The sequence below is a fragment of the Haliaeetus albicilla genome, chromosome 10 (genome assembly GCF_947461875.1).
Source record: "Haliaeetus albicilla chromosome 10, bHalAlb1.1, whole genome shotgun sequence".
NCBI lineage: Eukaryota > Metazoa > Chordata > Aves > Accipitriformes > Accipitridae > Haliaeetus > Haliaeetus albicilla.
The window spans coordinates 26,217,181-26,239,013 of NC_091492.1; the positions used below are offsets into that span (position 1 = coordinate 26,217,181).

Below are 21,833 nucleotides of genomic sequence, written 5' to 3' on the forward strand. Positions count from 1 at the left end.
GGGTCGGGGGGGGGTGGCGGCCGCGCCGCCGCCGAGCTGATCCGAGCCGGGCCGGGATCAGCGCCGGAGCCGGGGGCGGTGGTAGTGGTGGTGGGGGGAGTCGGGCCCCGCCGAGGCCGCCGAGGCCGCCGGGGATGGTGGCGGCCGGAGCGGGGCGGCGGCTCCCCGCGCCCTGACCGCCGAGGGGCCGCGGACGAGGCACCATGAGCGTGCGGCCTCCGCAGGCCCTCGACAGGTAGGTGGGGGGGCCGGGGAACGGGGAGGACGGGGGGGACGCAGCTCACGGGGGCCTCTGGGCGGCTGTCAACCGGGGGAGCGGGGCCCGGGGCGGCGGGGAGACCCCCCCCCTTCTCCCTTCCCTGCGGTTGGAGGGTCCCCTCTGAAAAAGCGGCGTTTTGGGGTGAAACTCTGTGTTTTGGGGAGCATGGGCAGGGTAGGCTGCGGCCCCTCCGGCTCCGGGGGAGAGCGGGGGGGTGGGTCTCAGTCCTCCCTGACACCCCCCCCCACCCCGGTCCTGTCCCTCCGTTGCCCCGGGATGGTCCCGGTCCCACCATGATGCTTGGACCAGGCTTATGGTCCCATCCCATCCCCCCTCCAAAAAAAAAAAAACCACCCCAAAACCAACCCACATCTGACCGGTGGGAAAATATGGCCAAAATTAGAAATGGGGGAACACCCGGGTTGACTCTTGCGCCATTAAATACCTTTCCCTAGGCACAGCGGGAGCATTTTGCCCCAGATAGCCTCAGTTTTAACCTGAATTTATTCAGGTGGGTTTTTGGGGGTGCGGGGGTGCACCCCTGGGGTGGATGGGGTGTCTTATCCTCGCCAGGGCTCAGTTCCTTGCAAGCAATTAAGCTAATTAAACCCCAGTAGGATGTGTTCGCCTTCTGCCCCAGGAATGGGGGGCAAGCGGCCAGTGAGGGTCCCGCTCGTTGTGTCCCCCCCCAGCCTCTGGACATTGTGGTCCCAGGTTGGCAGCACTGCCTGCATCTTCCCTGCTCTGTGCGTGGGAAGATGGAGGTCCACGGACGTTTGGGAGCTGGAAACGGGCACCTCGTTCCTCAGCAGCCAGCTCGGATCCCTCTTGGCATCCGTGCTCGGGGTCCAAGCAGACCGGCATGGCAGAAGGATGCGAGCCAGGGGAGTAAGCCCCAGAAAAGCTCCATTTGCTTTTGAGGTGACTTGAGGGATGGAGGCGGATTGTGATTGCCCTGCCTTAGGGTGAGGGGCTTCCCCATGTCCCCGGCACGGCTGGGCTCCTGGTCCGGGACCCCCTGGTCCAGCCGTGGGGATGTGAGAACATCTATTCCACATGGATCTTGCCCATTTGTGCCGTTGGCATGGCTTTCTGCCAAAACCAAGGTTTTCTTTTCGTTCCTCGTGCCCAAAAGAAGCCGGTTCAGGGTGTTGAGGGTGGCTGCGATGCCGCATCCGCTGAAGACATCCCTGGCTGACGGCGTTGAAGATGCTCAACATGGGCTCCCGGCGCATCGGCACATGCTGCTGCGCCGAAAGGTGGTTTGGTGCGTTTGTTGGCAGGACGGGCGGCATATTTCCACATCCTTTGCCAACGAGCCCTTTGCATGGCTTTCTCCTGTTTTGGGGGAAAGAGCGTGTGTGCGAGGCAGGGGCTGGGGTTGAGCACAAAACCACCCCACCGCACTTTCCCTCTCTGTAACTCTTAATTAACCAGAGAACCCAGCCACAAGGCCAGTGAGGAGGCTCTGCTTGTTCACAGCCAGCCCCTCCAGAGCAGAAATTAAGGAGCTGCTGAATTTTGCTCCCATCCCGGGTGGGGAAGCGGCAGGATCAGGTACTGGCAGCGTGTCAGAGCGGGGACACACCGCGTGAGCCTCGCTGCCTGACTTCCCCGCCTTGGGGAGCTGTGGGGCGTCATTACCGGGCTTAAGACTTCTCTCTGCTCTTTAAATAGCCGCGGTCTCCTCTGCTCTTTAAGGTCAGGCGCCTGAAGTGCCCTGACTGAGCCGGGAGTCACTCGCTGCTGGGCAGCACAGCTCTTCAGCAACATAAATGACTTGCAAATGGGTTAATGTGAGGACTTTCCCCCCCAAAACACCCCAGCAGCCCCTGCCCTCCTGCCACCACCAAGCAAACTTTGGCTTTGGGGTGGGCATAGGGCTTCTACCCGCTGGTTCCCACAGCCCATTGATGTCCAGGGAGCCCCCATGGCAAGTAGGCAGGCTTCCAGGAGAGGCAAACCAGTACAGATCTTCCTCCTCCAGTCTTAGGAGATGCCAAAGGAGCTGTGCATCACCGGCAAGTGCCGTCCGGCTGTGGGGACTGGCTTGTCTGTGGGTTTAGTCACCGCTCTCTAACCTCTTGTATTGCCATGGTTTTAATCATAGAAGGAGCCCACAGGGAGGCTGAAGGAAAGCATTTCAAGAGTGGCCGTTCCCGAGCTGCACTGGTGGAAAGAGGCGCAATTTTCCCCTTTGCAGGGTGCATGGCTTTTATTTAGGAGAAAGGTCGGGGAGAAAACATCCCTTCAGGGTAGGTTATTCCATATCTCGCTCGCTGCTACAGATCTCACACCCCAAAAGCGCCATCAGTGCTGGACAAACCAGATCTGCCAGTCTGTTTTCCAGGAGATGAATGGCACCATTAATGATTACAGTGCCCGGCACAGGGAGGGTGATTTGGGGTTGCTCACGGTTCTTGCCCATCTTGCTGCACACTCTGGCAGCATTCCTGAAAAAGCTGGGCCCCGCGCTTCGTGTGAACCGCATCTTCCTTGGTGGAGAATTTGGATCCCAGCTCTGCTTTCTCCATCGGACTCCCTCCATGCTCCCATGCCATGGTTTTCTTGCAGGCGGGGAGAAGGATGGCACACACTTTTTAAAACAAAATTTTGTGAGAGGAAAGGGCTTTTGGTGTGCAGGATTGCTGCTGATCTGGCCAAACTTTGCCAGTAGCGGTCATGATACTTAACATTTATGTAGCAGAGTGCGCGCACAAAATGGTTTGCAAACATTATCTAATTAAGACATAAATACTTGCTCACCCCTTCCTCGTCTTCTGCCTTGTTGCCAGCAGCCCCTCTGCGCTCTTCCCAAGCTCTTGCTGGTCTCTGCTGGGCAGAGCACTCCAGTCTCCGTCCCTTTTTGGGTCTAATCCTGCTTGGGAGCTCCCACAGTTGCCTCTGGGAGTGGAGCTTGGGTTGTTTAGGGTCTCCCTTCCCTGTCTGTCCCCTTGTAGAGGCTGCCAGGGCTGTTTCAGGAGAGAGCAGTGCAGGAGGACCCAGGCCCAGCAAGCCAGGCAGGCGTCACGACTGCAAAACCCAACAAATTTTGCGTAACCGACTGACTGCCCAAAATCACAGCTGTCCCCGCGCTCAGCCTCCGTTCCTCCCCATGGGGAATTGGCATTGCAAAAATTTGCAGCACACAGACAATTAGAAATGTGGGGAATGGAGTCTGCCACGCCATTAAACAACCAGGGCTGCTGTGCTCGTTGTGTTAATTTTTTTTCCCCCATTTAATTAATAGTCTTAATTTAAACAAAGCTTTTGCAGAATCCCCTGTCTGCTGCAACAAAGTTGCTGGAGGAATCCGGGGATTTAAATTCAGTTTGCTGTGGCGCGTACATGGAACTTTGCATCTGATTTGCAAAATGAAATTTGCTACCAGCTGCCTCCTGAGGGCTGAGGCTTTGCTTTGCTTTTCTCCCCTGGAAAAAAAAAAATAAGCAGAGAGAGAGAGAGAGAGAGAGAAGGGAAAAGCTTTGCTGCATAAACCCCAGATGGATCCGGGATGACTCCAACCTCGTGGATTTGCAGGCAGACGGGCAGCAACTGCAGGGTGGCTTGGCAGTCGCACATAGCCTGCGTGCCACGGGGATGCGCCGGATCTCGGCTGGCCGCCGCGTTGCCAGTGATGCTGCCCCAGCCCTGCCGAACCCCTGGAGTTGGCAGTACGCTGGCAGTCCTGGCTCTGCTGCCAGGAGGAAGGAGCTGGGTCGCAGCCTGCAAACACACCGGGGTTGGCACGGCAGGGATGGATGCACCGGGCTCTTGATCCAACACTGGCCAAAAGTCCCTGGAGGGCTGCTCTCATCCCGCGCTTGAAGCGGGCTCTGACGTGCTTTGCTGGTTGGGAGTCGGAAACCTGTTATGCGCTCTCGTGTGGGAAAAGATGAGAAGAAAACCAGATCTCCTCAGGGACGGGGGATGTCATCGCAAGCTGCATCTGCAGGCGGCCAAAAATGTTGAGAAAGGACTTTTTCCCCCTGCTCTTTCTTTCATTTGCTCGCAATACCCTAGCAAGGTTTAAATCTGCCTCACCATGTGAACTTAGATGCAGAAGCATAATTGCAAGCTTCCCTGATGTGTCACCGTGCAGCAGTTGATGGGTCAGCTGCAGAGCAGGAGCAGTGGGCAACTTTGAGCCTCAACCCCTCCGTCCGCTGCAGCCCGGAGAAGCAGCAAGCATTCCCAGGGGACACACACCCCGCTCCCGAGGGGATGCAGAGGGATGTTCCCGGGAGATGCGCATCCTCGGCACGGCCAGCTTTCCGCTGCAAGGCAAGGCTGGAGTCACTCCAGCGAGAGGAGCGTCGGGGCTGGACACAGCCGGGCCAACGTGTTTTCCCTCTGCCGTGCCACAGGGAGGGGGAAGGGGAGGAAGCTGAATCATTTTTATATTTCTTTTTTTTTTTTTTAGCTGAAATTCCTTCCTTCCTTCCTGTCCCCAGAATACCAGTATGTGAAACCGTCTGCAGGGCTGTGGCCCGGGATAGCAGCCGGCAGCAGGGTTTGGCACAGGAGATGTCGGGTAATCCTGGTGATACCGGCAGTGCAGACTGTAGTGTCAGGCTGCGGTGGAAGCAGTGACTCAATTGCAAGAGGCATCCCACCAAGACACTGATTTCCCTTTTCAAGTTGTGGGTCGTTTGTTTTTTTTTTCTTTTTTTCCATTTTTTTTTTTTTTTTCCAACTTTTCCTGCTGATGGGCTGATGCTGGCCCTGCCTGCCTCCCTCTCACTTCAAAAAGCAGTGGGTTTCCAGGCATGCCAGTGCGGGCTCCGGCTGTTTGCAAAACGTTTTCTCTTCCCCGGAGCTGGGATCGCAGGGAGCAGCCGTTTGGAGACCTGGGAGAGAAAAAAAATTAAGCTCCCAGTCTCAGAGAGAGCATTTTGCAAAGCTCTGGCTGGAGACTGACCCTGTCTGAGGATTTGATCCTGTTCCTCTCTCAATCTTTTAATTGTGGCGTTTGCTCTGTGTGGGCTCCTGAGATGGCAGCGCCGGTCTGTGCTTTGCTCTTTAGCGTGCATGATGATTTTATTTTCCTCCTTGGTTTTCCTTTTTTTCCTTGGCTGTGCCCACCTCCACCTGGCTGGGTCCCTCTCACCGGGATGCCCGCCATGCCCTGCCCTCACTTCCCACCATGCTGCCCTCTCCCATCCTGCCACCATTGCAGGCAGGCTAGGCAGAGCATCTTGCCCCCATCCTGTGTTCATGAAAAGCAGATAGCCGTGATTTAGCTGAAAGTAGCCAAAATCAGGGAAAATAAACTCAGAGCCAAAATCTCTGAGGGCAGCAGATAGGATGTGACTGCAGGTGCTGGTTCAGAGACTGGCATCAGTGCTGGGACTGGGTGAGTCAAGGGCAGTTGCAGGATTTGGGCATCGTACAAGGGCTCTGGAGTTATAGTTTTTAGGAAAACTGGAGGGCTGGACTTTCAGGGCACCGAAAGCTACTTCCTTGGTTGGAAACAGGCGCCGGGGTCAGGTCTCTGTTGAGCTGGCAGTGTTTGGTTTAAAATGGCGTGTTTTGGCTCTCTGTAAGTCAATTAGGAAGGAGCTTATGCAAAGCCGAATTAAACTACTCTTTTAGACGGCAATAAGCCAGCGTTGGCCTGGCTCCTTCAAGCGGGATGGAAATGGGCTCCTGCCACGGGCATGGGGTTAGCATCTTCCCGTGTGGTGCTGGTGTCAGACTGGTGACTCCTGGCTGAGCTGTGGGCTCAGCTGCATGTAGTCCTGGCACCGCAGGGCACCAGGGAGCTTCTCCTAATGAAGAGGCTTCATGACTGTCCCACTGTGCAGCAGCACCTTAAGTCTTGGCATCCGGGGTGATGCAGAAAGAGGAACGGATCCTTCCTTGGCCTGGATAAGCAGCAGGTCTGACCTGCCCCGAGTGCCCTCTGCCTGGCTGCCAGGTAATCCCGTGGGGTTAATCCTGCACCTACCCTTCAACCAACAATGGTGCTGGTCCCCATCCTGGATTGCCTCTCAAACAGGGAGGACCGGTCCCACCCCTGCCCCCAGCTCCCAGGGAAGCTGTTGGGGATACTTTGGCTGTGTGTCCCCTCTTCCGCAGCCCCCATCCTGGGCTGTGACCATGCCTGGGCTCCTTCACACTGAGGTCCTGGTTTATTCCCCCACTTCAGCAAGCGAGGGTTGTAATCGAGTAAATTAGACGCTGTGGCATAACAGTTGTGCAGGTTGGGTTTGGATTAAGATTGCCCAGGCAACCTTAAATGAGGTCTTTCCTAATATCGTCTTGCTGGACCGGGGAAGGAGCCAGGGAGCTATTGCGCCTCGGGAACCGGCTACGTCAGCGGGACTGTTGGGTTTACACTGCTGAGGGCTCTGACTTTGCATCCCCATGGGGTGGTTTGGGGGGGACGACCCTTTTGCTTGGCCCCCACAAAGGGCTGAGAGTCTTGCCGAGCTTCGTGGTCCTGCAGTGAAACTGGGCTGGGTTCACTGCTGACATTATTTTAGGCAGTTGAGGGCTTGCCAGGGGAGATGCTTGCCCAGGAGACACCTGCTCTGTGCTTCCTCCAGGCAGCCCCCCTGCCCAAGGGACGATGCTGGGGGTCGATGCCTCCCCCTCCCCATCAGCCAGAGGAAGGTGCAAAACCAGGAGGAGGATTTTCACTGGCGAAGGCGAATCCTGCCCCAAGCCTGGCGGGCGCTGAGAGGCCATGCCGGGTGCAGGGAGGTATTTTTGGGTCCGTCCACCCTTCCCGAGGGGTGTAAGCGTGCTGTCGCTGTGCTGTCTGTCACACCTCTGCCTCTTGATCTGTTTGTCTCCTCTCTCCCCCACTCCCCTCACCGCTGTCCTCGGGGTGTCCCTTGTGCCACTGCCACCACCCCTGTTTCTGTCCTCCCCAGCAGCCGACCGGGCAGCAAGAGGCACCTGCCCAGGTAAGTGGGGTCAGGGATGGGGCTGCTTGTGCTCTCATCCTGCACCCTCACTTCATCGCAGCCGTCAGGGTGTAAGGCAGAGAGCGGCTGCTCTTCCCACCAGGAGCACCTTCATTTTCTCGCTCTTCCCGTTGCTTTCCAACCCCTCTAGCCCTGCCCCGACAGGGGAGAGCTGTGGCTGTTTTGGTTGGGATGAGGAGAGACAGGACAGCAGAGCCGGGCTTTCATCCCCAGGATGGTGTGGGATCATGGAGGGGCACAGGGAAGGGGAGGCAGTGCTCCAGGGCCCTCATTTTATGGATGGAGTTGGGTTTGGAGGCAGTTAGGCCCCTGAGGAGGGGTAAAGGCTGGGGGCTGCTCTGGCATGCTGTTCCCTCCAGCAGCAGCTCGTGGGTCTCCTGCCCACGCACTGAGCCTGCTGGCACCATCTTGTTCAAGCAGTGTTTGCAGGAATGACTGCCCAGCCTTGACTTCTCCAGACCCCTGTTAGCTGGAGAATAAACGCCAGGGCTAAAAAGAGCTCTGCAGGTGAGCCCCTCCTTCCTATCACAGTCCTTCCAGCACAGCAGCAAGGGGATGTGCTGTACACCTTTGATGCACAGAAAGCCCCAGCCCACACACCCATCCAGCATCCAAAGCCTTGCTGCAGGAAGATAGCAAGGCTCAGTGAGAGGGCAGGACCGTAAACTAACTGTCTGTTGTCTGTCTGTCTTTCTGTCACCCATCCTTCACTGCTTCATGTCTCTCCTTCCAGCAGCCCCATTGCAGCCTGGTAAAGACCTGCCACTGAGCTCCATCCTGTCTGCACTGCATGATGCATCTCTGCCCTCACCTGCCACCTTTGCTGCTCTCCCTGAGCCCCACTCACCCTGGGCAGCCCCTGCCACTCCTCTCTGCCTGCAAATGCGAGAGTCCTCGGGGTCCTGGCCCCAAGGGGTGTCTCTTCTGGGGCTCTTTCTGGAGCCCTGTTGTGGTGAAGGGAAAGGAGCCTTTTCCCAAGGCGGCTGGGACAAGCAACTGGAGGGACGGGCAGCACTCGCCCATGCTGGTTGCCACCACCTTCCTGCTCCATGCATTTGTTTTTCCTGAGCCCGAGAAGGAGCCGTGGCTGGAGGATGGCTCTGTCTAGTCGTCCCTAGTCCCAGCCATGGCCAGAGGATGGCTTGGTCCAGCCTTCCCCCTCCCTGACCTCTCCTCCTCTGCAGGTTAAGCAGCCTGTCTTCCCTGGGTGATTCGTCTTCAGAGCGGAGGTCTCCCGGGCACCACCGCCAGCCCTCAGACTCCTCCGAAACTACAGGTAGGTTTTCCTGCCCCCTCCTCTGCTTCCCTTGGTGCTTGAGGACTGTATTTAGTGCCCTGTCCATGCAGGGAGCTTGGTGGCACATTGCCACCTGCCTCAGTCCTTGCAGCACCCTTGGGGACAGGCCTTCTGTGCCCCTCTGCAGCACCCAAAGTCACCCAGCCAAGGCTGCATGTGCCTGGGGAAGGCAGGACCCTTCCTCGGCTGCTGGTGAAGCAGCCCAGCGGGGCCAGGGATGATGTTCTGCCTGCAGACAAGGGCTCTTCCCACCCTGCCCATGCGGGGGCACTCTGTTTTCAGGAGAAGGGGTCCAAGTGGGGACGTGGCACAAGGGGTTTGTAGAGTGAGGATGAATTAGCCATGCTTTTGGAGTCTGGCAGCAGGGTGGCTGACTCCAGGGGCTCTGCACCCAGCTCTGGCTCGGGAGAGCTGACACAAGCCACAGTCCCTGAAACAGAGTGGCAGGGACTCCCACAAGCCAAGCCTGCCCCCCAGGCTCAGAGCCTTGCTGGTTCTCCCTCCTCTCCCTCTCCAGGTCTGGTCCAGCGCTGCGTCATCATCCAGAAGGACCAGCATGGCTTTGGCTTCACTGTCAGTGGGGACCGTGTCGTGCTGGTGCAGTCGGTGCGACCAGGTGAGAGGGGCCAGCACTGGCAGCAGGCAGGGCGAGGGCAGGGGGGGCAGGAGATCCCTCAGGGCTCCCCTCACCCACTCAAAGCCACATCCCCTGTGAGCAAACATGGGAGAAAGGGGGTTTCCTTCCTAAGCTTTGCCAGCTTGGGGTCTCGCTACGGCATTGGCCAGGATGGGCAGGACACCATCACTGGTGGGAAGGCAGGCGTTTTTGGGAGAAGTGTTTTGGGGAAGCTCCCCAAAACCGCTGTGCTCTCCCCACTCCTTGTACAACCCAGGGAGCTGCTGACGGTGGGTGTGTGGGGAATTCCCTTTTGTAGCCCTGGGTAAACACAGATTCAGCAGCTCACTGCTCTTGGCACTGTGCTGCAGGAGACGCTGCCGGTTTTGCTGTATAATGACTTTGCGGGGTGGCTGGGCTTGGAGCAGCAATTTAAATAAGACAATGAGCTGCTTATTTTACAGCGGATGTTCCCACCTCCTCCCCATTCCCCCCGCCTCTAGCCCAAAAGCCAGGAAAACCGAGAATATAGGAAAGGGAAAATGCTGCGAGTTTCAAGAGCAGGTTAGCGCTGGAGTGCTTTTCTCCTGCAACTGGAGCTGCATGAGGAGCCCCCTGCATTGGCCCCTACACCCTGGGGCTGGCTGGGGGGACAGAGCCGAGGTCCCCAGGTGCAGGACAGCCTGGAGTCCTGTCCCCCTCTCCCCACTCGCTTTGTTTGCCAATAACGAGACTGTTAAAGCCGAAAGAATCCGAACAATCCGGCTTACTTTCCACTCTCGGAGCTTGCTGCCATGTCTCAGGCCCTTGGCTTGGAGCTGAACCTAATGCAAACATTTTCCTCTTGGTTTCGGCTTTAAGAAAAGCGAATTTTTCATGTATTCCAACCTCAGCAGCTTTGTTAAAGAGCAGGCAGGGGGAGAGGAGGTAGAGCAGTGCTGCTCTTCCTGGGCCTCGCTCCTGCCTTTGGATCCAGGCACATGGTAGCTCTCTAGATGTGTCAGAGCCAACCCAGATGGTGGGTTAACAGGTTGGGGCCCTCTCCTTCCATCCTGAGATGGATGGAAAAGGCTGGGGTCTGGCTAGGTGAGCAGAGGAGGGCTTGTCTGGATGAGCTGTGAGCTGAATGTGTGCTGGGTGTTTTGAGTAAAGCACCTGAGGCTTGGTCACCAGCCTTGTCCCACGGGAAATATGTGCCTGGTGGTCCCCATGTCCCCACCCTGGCAGGACGAATGGCACAGAATGTGCCAGGATGATCTAGGACTGGCGGGAGTGGAGCCCCTGGCTCCGTCTGCTGCCCCTCCCTCCATCCTGATGCCTGTCTCTCCTCCCTGTGTCACAGGGGGGGCAGCTATGAGAGCTGGGGTGCAGGAGGGAGATCGGATAGTCAAGGTGAGCATCCTCGTCTGTCGCCCCTGCTACTTCTCCACATGGGGCCACGTGCCCCACTCCCCCCGCCAGCCTGTCTGACCCCCTCTCTCCTCTCCCAGGTGAACGGCACAATGGTGACCAACAGCTCTCACCTTGAAGTGGTGAAGTTAATCAAGTGTGAGTATGGCCAAGGAGCTGCGGCAGCTCCTTCTCACCCCAAGTGACTGGCATCCCCGGTCCCCACTGGCCGGCTGCTCTGCCTGACTGCCCTGCACCATCATGCCTGTGCTGCTGTGGGCGAAACGGGAGGAAGCAGCATGGGTGTGCAGGAGCACATTTCCATTGGGCTATTGGGGAGATTGGTGGCAGCCAGCCCCCACCTCTTGCCCCCACAGCATGACAGTCTGCCCCATAACAGGGTTCTAAAATGACAAATCAGTGTTTACAGCTTCAGTCACAAGCCTTGCAGCACCAAGAGGGGCGCCTCATTCCTCCCCAGCCCAGGAGGCCACAGGATCCCACCCAAGGGCGGGTCTGGATTCTTGGGAAAAGATGGGAAAACCTGTCTCCGTCCTTCCAATGAGTTTTTGTAGGGTGGGCCAGGGTAGCACCCTGGTAGCAGAGGTGGCCTCGCTGCTTACAGGGACATGCCCACCCTGATGCCATGAGTCCCGTTGGCTGTTTTAGGTCAAAAGAGTGAATAACGGGACTCTTTCTCACTCTCCCTTTCCCACTCCCAAATTTTTCCAGCTGGTGCCTACGTCGCTCTGACCCTGCTGGGCTCTCCCCCTCCCTCAGTTGGGCTCTCCAGTTCTCAGCAAGACGTGAGCACGGTGGGGGCTCCCCGCATCACCCCTGCCTGTCCCCCACCACCACCCCCATCGCCGCTCCCTCTGCCGCAGCGCATCACCGACCCCAAACCCCTGCAGGTAGCAAACTGCATGGTGCTCCCCCCCACCATCCACGCTGCCACTCTGCTCTGTCCCCCCCCACTGCCTGGCGCAGTGGGCAGGAGGGAGGCAAAGCTCATCTCACCTCTTTGCATCCATCCAAAATTGCAGGACCCTGAAGTCCAGAAGCATGCAACACAGATTCTCCGGAACATGCTGCGACAGGAGGAGGCAGAGTTACAGGTATGGCGGTGGCACGGCTCTTTTCTTCTGTGGAGCCACAGCGGAGCAGCCCTCAGTGCTGCCCCGGTGCTGTCCTGGCCTCCCAGCCCTTGCAGCACACAGCGACCTGTACATGCTTCAGCCCATCATCCCACTGAACCTGCTCAGCCCCATCACCTCATGGGCAGCAGGACAGGGCTTACGGGGTTGGGGCCTGTGTGAGCGTCCCCTCTTGTCTCTCCGCTCAGCGTTTCTACGAGGCGTACAGCCGAAACCCTGCCACGGCAGTGGAGGAGCAGATCGAGGGAGCGCGCCGGCGGGTCAGCCAGCTGCAGCTCAAAATCCTCCAGGAGACTGGGGGCTTCATGGTACGTGAAATTAGTGGGGTTACCCCCCGTTCAGGGGTCCTGCCATCCTCCCAGCTCCTTCCAAGCATGGCTGGAGCCTGGGGGGACCCTCCCAAGGCAGTGGGCACAGCAGCAGAGACATCCCTGGTTTCCAAAACCTGCTGTGGGAGCTGCTGCAGGTGGCCCATCCCTGCCCCTGCGCCCAGGTGTCCCCACATGCCAGGGAACATCCCACTGCTCCAACACAGCTTCTCGTGTTGCAGGATTCAGGGAGGCTGTGCGGTGACTCTGGCTTGGCCGGTCTCAGGGTGATGGAAGGTGAGTTTTACTGGTGGCTTGGACCGTCCCCACGTCCCCACCTCCTGAACACGCGGGTCAGTCTCTCCTCTGCTCCCAGGACGCCTCTCCCTGGACTCACAGGATGGTGACAGCGGGTTGGAGTCCGGGACAGAGCGGTTCCCCTCTGTGAATGAGGTGAGAGTGGGGTTACTGCGGCCATGGGGAGCCCATCCCAACTTATGCTGGGCCCTGGGAGCAGTGATGAATGGGTCTGTGCATCCTTAGGGGTCAACGACCTGCCTTTGCAATCACAATTATTTGTTTGTCATCTGAACAAACTGAATTTCTTGTAATGCAGTCTCAGCTCTGAATTTCTTAGGCTTGAAATGCTTAGCCTGGTGTGACTGCCCCCAAAATGAAGGGTACCCCAAAGTTTCTAGCTTGTGGTCTTTATCTTGAAGTTTTTCTGATGGCCCTGGAGGGGTTTTGTAGTTTTCAAGTTCCCTGGGCCCATCTTCCTTTATGGTCTCTGACCTGGAAACTGCTCTTGAGACGGCCCCGAGTGCCTCTGCCGGGTGGGTGAGTGGTGGCGTCAGCCCCCAGTGTGGAACCTGGCCGTCCCCCCCTCCCCTGACGCCTACGCTGCCATCCTGAGCAGATCTCCCTGAACCGCAACTCTGTCCTCTCTGACCACGGCCTGGACAGCCCACGAACCTCCCCGGTCATCACTGCCCGCCTCTTCCAGCACCACCGTCGGCAGGGCTCCGACACTCCCTTCACCCCTTCTGCTGAGCAGGTGGGTTGGGGTCGGGTGGGGGGTCCTGCTGCACGGCCAGGGTGTCTGATGGGTGCTCGACCCAATCAGACATGGTCCAAGCCTCCCTCGGGAGCTGGTGGGGTGGGTGCTGGTGAGGGCAAAGGTGTGCCCCCAAAGCTGGGTGCCTGGCTCCTAAGTCTGTCCCTTCTTCCTGGCAGGGGTTGGACCGGACAGGACAACCGCTCATCATCGGGCCGGAGGAGGATTATGACCCAGGATATTTCAATAACGAGGTAATGCTGTCCAAAGTATTCTTGACTTTTGTCCCCTCTCCTTAGGGCACAGGGCTGTCCCTCTCCCACGTGGGTCCCTTTGTGGGGCCCCCATGTCCTGGCACCTGTTGGCATTTAGAAATCCTCCCAGGGGACATCCAGGGATGGGCTGGTCTGGGGGAGACAAATGCCCAGCTGGGATGAGGAAAGGGGTGTGGAAGCTGGAGATTCACCCCGGTGCTAAGCTGTGGGATGGGCCTGATCTGGAGGAGTTAATTCCTTTCCTTTCTAACTGGCTTTTTCTCCTCTGGTCCCTTCTCTATGCAGTGTGACTCCCTCTTCCAGGACCTGGGCAAGCTGAAATCCCGGCCAGCGCATCTGGGGGTCTTCTTGCGCTACATCTTCTCCCAGGCAGATCCCAGCCCCCTGGTAAGAGACGCACCGGTGTCGCCGACACAGACACCAAGTGGGGCGGCAGGGGATGCAGACAGGGTGGCATATTTGGCATCGTCCCCTCCTCCAGCTGAGCGCAGGGTGGTGCTGGTTTGCTGATCCCATCCGCAGAGCTCTGCCGGAGGCTGCCTGAGGCTAAGGCAGCTGCCTGCGCTCCGGCTGCCTGCTGCCGGCAGCTGGCAGCCAGTGGTTCCCACAGCTGTGTGTGCACGTGAGAGGGAAACACAGCATAGGGTTACACTTCCTCCCCTTCCTCCCAGGCGTGGCATGGTGGGGTGCTGCCCTCCCCAGACCCCAGTGATCGTTTCCTGTTTCATGGCCATACAGGCGCCTGCTTTACGGAGCCTTTCACCTCCCTGCTTCTAAACCTTCCTCCTCCTTCGCTGCCCACCTCTGCTCTCCCTTCTTTGCAGCTTTTCTACTTATGCACAGACGTTTGCCAGCAGACGACCGCCAAGGATTCCCGGGGCTTGGGGAAGGACATCTGGAACATCTTCTTGGACAGGAACGCGGTAAGGGCAGGACTTGACTGTGAGCCTGTACAGGACTCCTTGTCCCTGCAGGGGATCAGTTGGAAAGCCAGCATTAGGCATCATGTCCCTTGCATGGGGATGCCTTTTTAAGGGTGTTTTTGCCACTGACATTGCTTTGTTGCTGCTGGTTCCTCTGCATTGGTGTGAGCAGTTGCGTAAGGCCCGTACCCAAATGTTGCACAACTGCAGCTGCCCCGGTGCGTGGAAGCTCGGCACAGGCAGGAGAGGAGGGTCCTGGCAGTGAGGACAGGGCTCCAGACACTCCCGTTAGTGCTCCTGGGGCCCAGTGCCCCCTCAGAGGGAGCAGGGTCCCACTGCACTGCTCCAGAGGAGGTTGTGTGTTGGGTGCTGGGATGAGTGCTGTGTGCTTGGTGTGTGAGATCCCCAGCTCTCACCTCTCTGGCTGCAGAAATTGCCACGGGGCGATGGTGCAGGAGCGCAGGGCACCCTCTCCATGCTGGCTTGAGTGTGGCTCTGGCATGTGCACCATATCCCCAGCTCCTTCCAGCCCTGCTCGCTGCACTGGGAAAGTGAACCAGTGCTGAGCCACTCTTCTGTTCTGCCTTCCCTCCCCAGCCGCTCCGAGTGAAAGTGTCTGAGCAGCTCCTGGCTGAGATCGGTGAGTGAGGGGCTCCCAGGTCGTGTGTCATGGCCCAGGGCCTGCCGCAGCACCCGCGGTCTGCACAGCTGGCATTGCTGGCACCTTTGCCCTGAACAAGGGCTGTTCGTTAGGATGCCGAAGCAGGATTCCAAAGGACTTCTGCAGGACTCTGCCTGTTGCCCTCTTAGAGACGACATGCCAAAGTCTGGGATGGGGGCTCCTGAGCACTTCCCCAGCTTGGTTCCAGTGGTCCTGGGCATCTTGTTATGGGCAGGTGTCTCAGCCTGGGTGTACACGATGGGAGACAGGTTGTCCCAGCCTGGAAACCAGCTAGCAAGGGGGCTGTGCTCTTGCAGGGGGAGGCCAACAGAGAGGCTCTGCAGTCTCTCTGCCTGCCCCACTCTGCCCAAGGCCCTGAGGCTGCAAGAAAATCCCCTGTGCCCTTCCTTGCATGCTGAGCATGGTTGGTGACACTGACTCTCCTCTCCCATCCCCAGAGACTCGCCTGCGGAATGGGGATGATGTCCGAGCTGCCCTCTTTGAAGCTCAGGAGATGGTAATGCCCGAGATACAGGAGCAGATCCAGGACTACAGGTAACAGAGCTGCTGGGCTGCCCTGCAGAGCTCAGCGGGCTTCTGCCCATGCAGGTGGCCGGTGCCCAGGCTCGTGGCCCTGACCCTTGTTCTCCACAGAACAAAGCGTACCATGGGCCTGGGGAGTCTGTATGGGGAGAACGACCTCTTGGATCTGGATGGGGACCCCCAGAAGGAGCGGCAAGTGGCCGAGAAGCAGCTGGCCCAGCTGGGTGACATACTGTGAGTGCCAGGCTGCCACGGAGGCTCCCTGCCCTGCATGTGAGGGAACGCCTCTCCACCCGGATTTGGGGCGAGGACATGGGGAAGGGGATCAAACAGGGGCTTAGCTCTGCTCCTTGATGCTGCTTCATCCACACGTTTGCTGTTGGAGGTGGGAAGGAGAGTTTGGAGCAGGTGCTGGGCACGGTGTGGGGCAGGGGGCACGGTGAGGGGCAGAGGGCACGGTGGGATGAAGGGCTCAGTGCTGTGAGCCCCCTGCTTGAGGGCTGAGTAAGGAGCCTGTTCCGAACAAGCTCTTTTATCCCTCCCCATCTCTCTCTCTAGGTCAAAATATGAAGAGGACAGGAGGTGAGCGGCCCCAGGGCACAGAGGGAGCACGTCCAGATGTGACTGCCTTACAGTTGTTAGCTGAGAAGGCAAAAGGAGAGGAGTTGCAGGAGCATCCCCTTCCCATGCTGGCCTCCGGCACCCTGTCCCCATACCAGGCATATCCCCGTGGGCTCTCGGCCTGGCCCTGGGGAAGGGTGAACACTTACCTGAGGGTCCTGGTGCACCGGCTGCAGCCCCCTGCCAGGCCCTGCCGCGCCAGCTCTCCCTCTTCAACTGCTTCTTGCCTTTCCTCCCTTCTCACTTGCTTGCATCCCCACCCAGGCATCCTCTCCTGCCTGGGGAGGGATGGACCCTCTCCCCACAGAGTCCCACAGGATATCCCAGCTTCCCCCATTGTCTCCCCTGGCCTGCGGTGCCCTGTCCTGGTGTCGGATCTCCAACCTCACACTCTCCTCTCTTCCAGCTCCCCCATGGCCTTTGCCCTCAGCACGTATATGAACCACACAGGCATCCGCAGCCGGGAGCCCCGGGTGGCCGGCACCAGTGAGAAGGCCCAGTCACTCCCGGACAGGGACAAGTGGTTGCCCTTCTTCCCCAAGACCAAGAAGGTGGGTGGCTTGCTGACAGCCGCTCCTCTGCCCCAGGGCCAGGCTCTTGCTGCTGGATCTTTTGAGGGGACCTGTGGAAGGGTTCTCCAGAGATCCTTGACTCCCGCCATGCCTTGCAAAGCTGCTTAGCGCCAGGGCAGAGCCAAATCCTGGTCCCATCCCTTCCCCAATGGCTTGTGCCACAGCATTCAGCCAGCACAGTGAAGGTTGGGGACACCCTCAGGGCCTGCGTGGTGACATGTGTTTTTATCAGAGCTCCTCTTGGGTGTCCCAACAGAGCAGCAGCACAAAGAAGGACAAGGATGCCATGGAAGACAAGAAACGCAACCCTATCCTCAAGTATATTGGGAAGCCCAAAATCTCCTCTCAGAGCAGTGAGTATCAGGACCTTCTGGGGTGCTGTACCCACCAGCCTCCCTGCTGCCCGGAGGAGATCTGCAGCTGTCTGCATGCCTGGGGCTGTTGGGTGGCCTTTGGCCCCCATGGGACTCCCATTCACCCAGTAGCAGGCACTTTGCATCAGCCACCGTCTGCTCTCCTCCAGCCACTTATTGGAAACCTGTTGTCTCAACCATCTGTGCTCCCACACAGCTTTGAGGGGAGTGGGAAGGGGGTAGAGCTGAGTTCTCCCCCCAAATTTATCTTATGTACCCCATCCTGCAGGCTTACAGGCTGCTCACTGTGTAGTAAAAGTGCCACAGCTCCTGGAGGGGCTGGGGTGGTGGAGAGCAAGTGTGTACACGTATGTGTGTGTGTGTGTACACGTGTGTGCCTGTGTTCCTCTTCCTCTCCTTTTGCTTTAAGTTCTCATGTTGTTAGCTCACACATTCCCCCTTTGCCTCCTTCGTTGCTGAAATGCAGGATTGATTTGACCTCTCATTTTTGTTTTTCCTTTCAGCATTTCATGTCCCTTTGTCCCCTGTTGAAGGTAAAAGGCCTCTTCTTTTGTTTGCCATTCACCTCATGTGCTTAGTTTCATTTTGTCCCCCCAAGCTACCCCAGCATTGTTACTCTGGGTGTTGGGGTGGGCTTGGATGGGTGCCGTGAGGTCCGGGAGGAAGGCTGCCCGCAGTGGCCAGCCATTCCCACACAGCATTTGGGCATCCTGGGTGCCCGCTCACTACATCTCCCTGAGGAAGCTGGCAGCCAGCCTCGGGGAAGACCCCTCGGTGAGCGGTCACGGTGCTGCTGGTGCCTTCGCCTCCGCAGCCCGAGCTCAATGGGGCTCTGCGGGGCAGGCGGCCGAAGCCACAGTGCCACAAGGGTGGGCAGCAGCACTGGCATCTCCTGCCCAGCTGTGCACAGCTTGGTCTCACTGGAGTTGCTTCCTTGCTTTTGCCCCAGCAGTCAAACCCGGCAATGTGAGGAACATCATTCAGCACTTTGAAAACAACCAGCATTACGAGAGCCAGGAGTCCGGCACCCAGCGTCTCTCCACTGGCAGCTTCCCTGAGGACCTGCTGGAGTCAGATGGGTAGGGCAGGGGGATGCATGGGGGGCAGCCCCTGCTCTTGGGGGTTCCATGGCATTTTTTGGCAGATTCGCGTGCGCAGGGACATCCCTGCTTGTCCCACCAGGCTCAGCCTGTTCTCGGCTTTGTCTCCCTGCTGCAGTTCCCGTGCTGAGGTCAAACTGGGCCGCTCAGAGAGCTTGAAAGGCCGAGAGGAGATGAAGAAATCCCGGAAAGCAGAAAACGTGCCTCGATCCCGTAGTGATGTGGACATGGATGCTGCAGCCGAGGCCACAAGACTTCACCAGTCGGCATCATCTTCCGCTTCCAGCTTGTCCACAAGGTGGGAGACGCCATCCAAGCCCTGGCTGGGGAGGACCTGGGTTCCCCTGGGCATGTTTGGCTTCAAAAGGGAGCTGGGACAGCCAGGGGTCTGAAAGCTGAACCCCTTGGGCTGAGACGTTGTCTCTTGCGAAGTGAAGGCTTTTGCTGAGCCTGTGGGTCAAGGCCAAGCCCCAGCCATGCACAGTGGTGTGGTCCCGGCCCCATAGCACCCAGCTGTCTGCAGAGCCTCCTGGCCAATGTTTGCCAGGGGAGAACAGAAAGAATTGAGCTTTAATTCCCATTTGTGCCCCAAATCCCTTTTGCAGCCAGTAGCACTGGACCCACATCTGGAGGGGCTTATGGAAATACTGCTGGGTGCTGCCCCTCGGGGTGCAGCAATGGGAGGAGAGGGGCCAAGATGTCGGGACATTGAGACATGAGGGTGACTCTCCCATCCCTCCCCAGGTCGCTGGAAAATCCCACCCCCCCATACACGCCGAAGATGGGACGCAGGTGAGTGGCCCAGCCTCGGTCTCTGCCATCTTTACCAAGCCGGCTGGGGTCCCTGGAGCCAGTTTTCCTTCAGAGCAGGAGGGTCGCTGTAGGGCTGTGCCAGGGCTGAGCCTCGGCTTTGGGGGTCAGAGGGGCTCCATCTATGCCTTCCTAGCTTTTCCCTCCCCGTAGGCGAGCCTTGACAGAGCACAAGGGGAGGTGATGCCCAGGGCTGCCCTGGGAGGGAGTCCCCTGTAAGTTCTCCATCCTCCTGGGGCGAGGGGGCACCTCTGTTCCCTTGTGTCTCACGCAGGAGCTTAAAGGACCTATATAGATGTCTGCTGGGGGACCTAGTCTTTTAGCTCAAGAGTCAGAGGCTTGTACTTCTTGTGCTGAAGGCCCCGGGTTCAAGCCGAAATAGGGCCCAGGTAGATATTGGCTGTACTGGGAGTGCTGCGGGGTGGGCTGGCTTGATGCGGGTGGCTGCAGAGTACTCCCACTGCCACCTTTCACCCTCCCAGGAGCATCGAGTCGCCCAACCTGGGTTTTGGCGTGGACACCTTCCTGCCTCATCTCCTGGAGGACGAGCAGGGCCAGCTCTCTGACCTGGAGCCTGAGCTGGACTCCCAGAACTGGCAGCACATGGTCAGCCGGGAGCTGGTGGCCAATCTGCCGCAGAAGGAGATTGACCGACAGGAGGTGATCAATGGTAAGGAACACAGGACATGCCAGGGATGCAAGGGAACCCCCAGCAGCGCGCCCCAGCACTGCAGGGCTCCCCTGGGCATTTCTCCACCCCTGTGCCTTTTGCACAGAGCTCTTTGCCACCGAAGGGTCTCACCTCCGCATCCTCCGAGTCCTCGACCTCCTCTTTTACCAGCGGATGAAGAAGGAGAGCCTGCTGTCCCGGGAAGAGCTGGCGCTCCTCTTCCCCAACCTCCCTGACCTGATAGAAATCCACAGTAAGCCTCTTCCTGCTCGGATCCTGCTCTCCCCTGGAAATAACCCCCAGCAGTGGGAGCAGAGGGTGGCCCACGTGGCCTACGGCTGCCCAGGGCTCCTGTGTGGTCACCCACCATTCAGACCGGTCCTGCTGACAGCATCATACCATCTCACCACTCCAGCCTCTCCGTTCCGTCTCCTGGGAGTGATCCAGAGCCTGTTTTTTCCAGGCTCTGCCAGTGCCTGTGTCTGGGACACCTGGTCTGTACCAGCCCTTGGTGTAGCCCGCTTTTGGTGTCACACTCCTTGACACACTGCATCTGTGATGGCAGCAATCGAAGCCCTTCCTGCCTGCACCCATGCTGGAGAGCTGGCAGGGACCCTCTGGGGCAGGCAGCTCAGCGAGTGCTTGCACAGACGAGTGGTGGGTGGCCACAGCTCCCCCGTTCACATGAGTCCTGTCTCTCACATCCTCATTCAGATTCTCTCTCCGAATCCATGAAGAAGCTCCGGGAAGAAGGACCAATCATCAAAGAAATTGGGGATCTCATGCTGTCTCGGGTAAGGGGGGACGGCTGTGGTAGACGACATCTTTCCCTCCAGCATGGAGGGGTTGACATCTTTAAGGGGAGGTGGAGGTCACTGTCATGCTGCCCTGTGGCCATGACTGTGCTCAGAGCAGATGAGGTCAGGGAGACTCGGGGCTCAGGGCCAAGCGTGGGGGGTGCCTGAGCCCGGTTCTCCTCTGCACGCCCCCCCAGTTCGATGGCCTGGCCAAAGAGGAAATCCAGCAGGTCGCTGCTGACTTCTGCTCTTACCAATCCATCGCCTTAGAGCTGATCAAAACCAAGCAGCGCAAGGAGACCCGTTTCCAGATCTTCATGCAGGTTTGTCCCTCTCCTGGGCAGTTCCTTGCCCTGGTGCTCCCCTGGCTTCCCCCAATCCCACCTCGGGGCTTTCGCCCTCTTCCCTCCGCCCTAGGAAGCAGAAAGCAATCCGCAGTGTCGGCGCCTGCAGCTGAAGGACTTGATCATCTCTGAAATGCAGCGCTTGACCAAGTACCCGCTGCTGTTGGAGAACATCATCAAGCACACCGAGGGTAGGGGCTGGGGGGGCACCGGGGGCTTGTCCCCAGGGTCGCTTGGCTGCGTGCTCCCATCTCCAGCACATCCTTCAGCTGACGGGAGGCGATTGCTTTCTACCATGGGGCTCGTGCCTCTCTTGTTGCCATCCAGAGCAAAATCCCAGGGCAGTGGGGAGGACATGCTGCCTTTCCAGCAGAAAGAGCCGGGCCAGGGGGGTCCTGGGGGTGGGAAAATCTCCTTCTCATCAGCAGGGAGCTCTGAGCCAGTGGCATTTTGTGCCCAGGATGTGGCTGGGAGCCTGTCACAGTGAGATGAGGACAGCCCCATCTTCTCTGGTTGCTGCTGCCCACTGACCCGCTCTCACCTCTCTGCCATCCCAGCGGGTACCTCAGAGCATGACAAGCTGTGCCGAGCCCGGGACCAGTGCCGGGACATCCTCAAGTATGTGAACGAGGCGGTGAAGCAAGCGGAGAACCGGCACCGGCTGGAAGGCTACCAGAAACGCCTGGATGCCACCTCACTGGAGAGGACCAGCAACCCACTGGCAGCCGAGTTCAAGGTAGCCTCAGCTCCCGGGCAGCGGTGGGCGACTGGCAGGGGTCTACCCGGCCCCGGCCCACACTCATCACCACCCTCGGCTTCCCACAGAGCCTGGACCTCACCTCCCGGCGCATGATCCACGAAGGACCGCTCACCTGGCGCATCAGCAAGGACAAGACTGTGGGTACGGACCTTCCCCACCACCTGGTACTGGGAGCACTGGGAGACCTCTCCCTGGATCCTCAGCATCCCCCAGGACATGGGCATTTTACCCCAGCCCCAGCACCATTACAGGGACCCCCTTAGTCCCCCTTTACTGCATCCACTGGGCCATCGTCCCTCCTGGCTGCAAGGAGGGAGGTTCCACCTGGCTTGTGAGCACATCCCTGGCTGACCCTTCGTGCTCTGTCTCCT

The 21,833-nt window shown here is 58.7% G+C and overlaps 1 protein-coding gene across 13 annotated transcripts in view; it reads left to right on the top strand.

Annotated features, from left to right (window-relative positions):
* The window catches only part of ARHGEF11 (Rho guanine nucleotide exchange factor 11), a 25,878-nt gene continuing 4,045 nt past the window's right edge, over positions 1–21,833 (top strand). Inside the window, exons 1-32 of one of the 13 annotated variants that reach the window (XM_069795520.1) lie at positions 1–235; positions 7,141–7,173; positions 8,379–8,470; positions 9,009–9,107; positions 10,450–10,499; positions 10,598–10,655; positions 11,229–11,407; positions 11,540–11,611; positions 11,839–11,958; positions 12,201–12,255; positions 12,335–12,411; positions 12,875–13,012; positions 13,192–13,266; positions 13,573–13,674; positions 14,112–14,210; positions 14,808–14,850; positions 15,330–15,426; positions 15,526–15,648; positions 15,973–15,996; positions 16,442–16,586; positions 16,840–16,960; positions 17,485–17,514; positions 17,931–18,060; positions 18,200–18,379; positions 18,826–18,873; positions 19,374–19,561; positions 19,668–19,814; positions 20,276–20,355; positions 20,556–20,681; positions 20,776–20,893; positions 21,260–21,438; positions 21,528–21,603. In XM_069795520.1, the coding sequence (XP_069651621.1) occupies positions 204–235; positions 7,141–7,173; positions 8,379–8,470; positions 9,009–9,107; positions 10,450–10,499; positions 10,598–10,655; positions 11,229–11,407; positions 11,540–11,611; positions 11,839–11,958; positions 12,201–12,255; positions 12,335–12,411; positions 12,875–13,012; positions 13,192–13,266; positions 13,573–13,674; positions 14,112–14,210; positions 14,808–14,850; positions 15,330–15,426; positions 15,526–15,648; positions 15,973–15,996; positions 16,442–16,586; positions 16,840–16,960; positions 17,485–17,514; positions 17,931–18,060; positions 18,200–18,379; positions 18,826–18,873; positions 19,374–19,561; positions 19,668–19,814; positions 20,276–20,355; positions 20,556–20,681; positions 20,776–20,893; positions 21,260–21,438; positions 21,528–21,603 (3,136 nt within the window). In that variant the 5' untranslated portion in view covers positions 1–203. Of the gene's footprint in view, positions 236–7,140; positions 7,174–8,378; positions 8,471–9,008; positions 9,108–10,449; positions 10,500–10,597; positions 10,656–11,228; positions 11,408–11,539; positions 11,612–11,838; positions 11,959–12,200; positions 12,256–12,334; positions 12,412–12,874; positions 13,013–13,191; positions 13,267–13,572; positions 13,675–14,111; positions 14,211–14,807; positions 14,851–15,329; positions 15,427–15,525; positions 15,649–15,972; positions 15,997–16,441; positions 16,587–16,839; positions 16,961–17,484; positions 17,515–17,930; positions 18,061–18,199; positions 18,380–18,825; positions 18,874–19,373; positions 19,562–19,667; positions 19,815–20,275; positions 20,356–20,555; positions 20,682–20,775; positions 20,894–21,259; positions 21,439–21,527; positions 21,604–21,833 lie in introns of those variants that run through there. The other 12 variants (XM_069795521.1, XM_069795522.1, XM_069795523.1 and 9 more) reach the window with 12 other exon arrangements.